Source organism: Myotis brandtii, unplaced genomic scaffold, assembly GCF_000412655.1.
Source record: "Myotis brandtii unplaced genomic scaffold, ASM41265v1 scaffold138, whole genome shotgun sequence".
In the NCBI taxonomy this organism is placed as follows: Eukaryota; Metazoa; Chordata; class Mammalia; order Chiroptera; family Vespertilionidae; genus Myotis; species Myotis brandtii.
In genome coordinates, this window is record NW_005354915.1 from 603,841 (window position 1) to 608,205 (window position 4,365).

A 4,365-nucleotide genomic window follows, 5' to 3' on the forward strand; every position below is an offset into this window, starting at 1 on the left:
GGCGGGGGTCAGGTGGTGGCAGGGGCGTCCCCGGCACCCGCAGCTCTGACTGCCGTGTATTTCCGGTCATTTCCGCCTGTGGTCTGCTCTGGGAGGGCAGAGGAGCTGGGTGCTGGCGGCCTTGGCCCAGTAGTGTGCGGGGTGGGGCTGGGGGAGGGACCGAGCCCGGGCGGCCATCACTGTAAGAACCAGTGAGGGTCAGACAGGAGCCTGTCCTGAAGGCGGCCGTGGCGGCCACAGTAACCGAACCCCGATCCCGAAGGGGCGCCTTGGGGGCCAGCCCAGCAGGTGGGGTGGCCCACGCGGTCCAGGTTGGGCAGGCAGGCGTACTGGATCATGGGCGGCGGCCCGCACATCAGTATCAGCGGCTCCTCCTCCGGCGGCGGGAGGTGGTCCCGGATCATCTCCTCGTTCACGAAGCCCTCGCTGTAGTCCCAAACTGCGGGGGGGGGGGGGGTAGGGGGGGTAGAGACTAGGTGAACCCAAGCACGGCCCCCCTGCCCAGCACCCCTCCCACGGCGGATGAGGTCCTGGCCCGAGAATGCTTCCCTTCTCCTGACAAACACTGAAGAGTGAAGAGGCTGATCCAAGCCACCCTCGCGCTGATGCCCGCCCAGCCTGGCCTGCCCACAGCACAACGCAAGCCCTCTGGGTCTCCAGTTCACAAAGCCTTTCACTTCCATTTGGCCCTCAGAACCACCGGTGGGTGGACAGCGAGAGGGCTAAGGATCCCATTTTACAGACGGGGAAACTGAGGCCCAGAGGACCCAGAATTGAGTTGCCCAAGGTCACACACGGAGGCATGCGCTCGGCTAGGATGTAGACTCCAGGTCCCAGGGGTCTGTCCCCAAGCCAGTGTCCAGCTCCAGGCTGGTCAAGGTGACAGTCTCTACCAACACTTCCTCCACGGGCCCCATCTGACTTGCCGCCACCAGGGTGCCGGCCCATGCGCTGTGTTCCCAGTGCCCAGACAGCCCGCACATAGTACTTGCTCAATTAACAATGAAGGAAGGAATGTGTCCTAAACCAGCAGTGAATGAGCCTGGAAATAGCAAGACCCAGACGCAGCGGCCCCGGCCCCACAGCGGTCTTGGCCCTGCCCGCACCCCATCTCGCACACAGTGTATCTCCAGGTTTGCCTGAGGTCTGGAACCTCCCTTCATTCCTCCGGGTGACTGACGTGCTCTTGGTGAAAACCTGGCACCTAGGCTGGCAAGGGCTCTAGTCTAACCGGACCCTCAGGGGCTGGCCCGCTGTAGGGGCTGCTCAGAGGGGTGCAGTGGACCAATGGGGACCGAAGGCTGGCAGAAGTCTGATGGGAGGGTGGGGCTCTGACCGCTGGGCACCGCCAGGGGCAGAACAGAGGAAGAGGAGCCGCCCACCTCTCTGGCTCTGGCTTCCCACCTGCTGGGCATCGACCCCTCTGTGCCTCAGTGTCCACGTGTCCTCACAGTGCCATCCTGCCTACCGCACGGGGCCATGAGGTCCAGGGGGGAGGGGGTCTCCCACCTTTCAAACGTGCAGCCTAACCATTGCCTCCTCTTTCAGACGAGGGAGGAGGGGCCCGGTGTGAAGCTCACCAGGCTCGGGCGGCACACACTCCTTAGGGACTGAGGGCTCTCACATGACCCCTGTGCCGAGCAGCTCAGCCCGAGACAGACAAATGGCTGCCTCCCCTCCAAGGAGCCCCACTGGCCACCTCCTGATCCCACCGTGAGTGCCCAAGCCCAGGCCGGCCCGTGCGCTCTGGCCAGTGGGTGGGGTGGTCACCCAGGCAGATCCTCTAGCTGGGCTCTGGGGGGAGGGGCGCAGGGGCAGCGGGGATGGTGGGAGAGGCAGCAGGCAGAGGGAGGAGGGCAGCAGATGGGAGGGGGGAGGAGACGGAGGGACGCTGGCTCAGAGGGCCCAGTGCTCCACCAGGGCTGGCAGAGGCTGGGGACGGCTCTGCTCCGAGTCCCTCCACCCTGAACCCCGATTACCTGGCTGGTCTCTGTTTTCAGGCTGGAAAAGCCTCGCTAAAGCCCTGGACACCAACGGAAACAGCTCTGGAAGCCAAGGGCAGGCGCAGGAGACCGAGGGCCTGGCTGGATGGACACTCACAGCACCACTCTACGGGGTCCCGTGCCAGGGGCCACAGTCCCAGCTCGCCTTGGCGATGGGGTGCTGAGCAATGGAGCATTCTCTATCGTATGGGCACTGACCACATCCCCCTTTCCCTTTGGCTGCTGGGAAGCTCAGGAGCTGCAGCAAGTGTGCATCCCAGTCCATGGTTTTGTACAAACCTCGTTCCTGATTCTATATCACGCCCTGCCCTTGTCTTCCTCACCCACTCTCTGTCTGTACCCCTCTGACTCACGCTGGGAGTCTTCTTAAGCTGCCTAACAGCCCTTCTGGAATGAGTCAGGGCACAGACACGTGACATTTTTATAGCTGGGAACGTATCTGAAAGGACCTCGTAAAAAACCGGATGGAACGGAACCGTATTTGCTCACGGAAGGAATGTGCAGGCCTATGGCACACCTCCATCTCTACAGGCTGTGCTTTTCTCCACGCGTGCACGGAGGTGGCTTACGGGGGAGCATGTCCGCTGCATCTGCCACCTGGGCTGGCCCCGCTCCTGCCCCCGCTGAGCTCAGGATGGCTGTGCTGCTCAGCTGCCATTTCTTCCTCAGCATCTACAAGTCCAGCTTATGCTAACGTTATAGCCACACCTTAATGCTCTCCAAACGGGGGTCAGGGAAGCGCTAAGCATAAATGTAAACGAGAGGAGAAAGCCCACGGCACCTCCCTGGGCCCGCATCTGGTCCTGTTCAACAGTCCCTGGGAGGCGGCATTTGGTCTTGGCGTTGCGTGTGCCACCAGCAGGGGTCAGTGTCGGCCCCTCCTGCAGTGGACGGGCCGTCCATTGGCAACAGCAAGGCGGTTCCCGTGGTGGCTAGGGAGCCTCCCCTACCACTCTAGAACCTGCACCGGAACAAGCTACCTACCCCTCACTCCCCCCCTTTGGTTGAGACCTGGGTGCAAGAGAAAGGTTCCTTTCTTTGCTAGAAGAGCAGCTCCGACTCGCAGAACCAGTGCGCCCCTCCCCACCCCCACCCCCGGCCTTCACTCAAGGCCTTGCCCGACCAACGGTGCTGTCTTCCCCGGTCTCACTGGCCACCTGCTACCATGCTCTGTGATTTACCAATAAACCTGCTTCCTTCACCCACTGGAACATCAGCCCCGGGCCAGGCTGGCTTCATGAGCACACACAGCGGGGGACCGACCGGGAGGGAACCTGTCACCCAGGTGAGCTGGCCCAGGATGGCCGGTCCAGCCAGAGGCCTCGGGACACAGCTGTCAGGTCCGGAGTCCATCCAGCCCGGGTCTGGCTCTCGGCCAGGAGGCCAGGACCCGATTTGGTCGCCCAGGAGGGAGGCTCCTCTCCCGGGATGGGCCCAGCCCAGAGCCCATCTGCTCATTTCTGGGAGGAACAGAGAGCAGTGTGTGCCCCACAACATGGTTGAGTCCCAGTGAACTATGGGGCTGGGTGAGAAGCTGGAGGCCAAGCAAGGGGGGCTGGCAGAACCGAATGAGATCAGAAGCTGGCGCCTACATGGCTACTTAGAAAATGTTATTTCTAACATTTGAAATTTCCCATGAAAATGCAGGTCCAGCTCCCTTAACGAGTGGAGAGGCCTGGTCTGCAGGCGGAATTCCTGCGTGGCTGATTGACATGCAGCTGAGGGGGCAGATGCTCTCCAATTCGCCCCACTCCCCACCACTCCCTATTGCCTCTAACCCCGAAGCAAGCATCACCGCTATTATCTACCAAGAAGCCTGACCTGCTGCTTTTCCCACAGCAACGAGGATAATTTTTTGCATCTGCATCTACCTAAGGCAGGAGATGAAGTCGTTTAGCTCCCAGGCCGGCCGCTTTTCCCACAGCAACGAAGATAATTTGCATCCGTGTCTACCTAAGGCAGGAGATGAAGTCGTTTAGCTCCCAGAGGGAGCTTGTTCAACCTTATTCAAGGTGGGGGGCAGCCCTCACTCACTGTCTCCTACATGGCTTTGGCTCCTCCACAATCAGCTGTGTGACCTTGCAAACAGCTTAAACACCTGGACAGGCAGGGGTGACCGTCCGTCAGTCTAGCCCACCCCCGGGCTGATGACTGGAGAGAAAAATAGGCCTAACAGGGTACAAACCACAGCGTGGGAGCATTCAGGCCCCAGCTCGGCCCCTGGAGACCTGCCCCAGGGGAAGGCCAGCCTCCTTCGTCCAGCAGGGGGCAGTGCAGCCAGGGCTCGGGAGGAGCCTGTGAGTTCAAGCCCGTCCCTGATGTTTTCCAGCTGTGTGTGTGGGGGGGGGGGGGGGGGGGGGGA

At 61.6% G+C, this 4,365-nt stretch overlaps 1 protein-coding gene across 1 annotated transcript in view; it reads right to left on the reverse strand.

The window, feature by feature from the left end:
• Window positions 1-109: 109 nt before the first annotated feature.
• The window catches only part of LOC102241808 (NADH-cytochrome b5 reductase 3), a 24,733-nt gene continuing 20,477 nt past the window's right edge, over window positions 110-4,365 (reverse strand). The window contains exon 9 of the mRNA XM_014535112.1: window positions 110-439. Coding sequence (XP_014390598.1) covers window positions 177-439 — 263 coding nt within the window. The 3' untranslated portion in view covers window positions 110-176. The remainder of the gene's footprint in view (window positions 440-4,365) is intronic.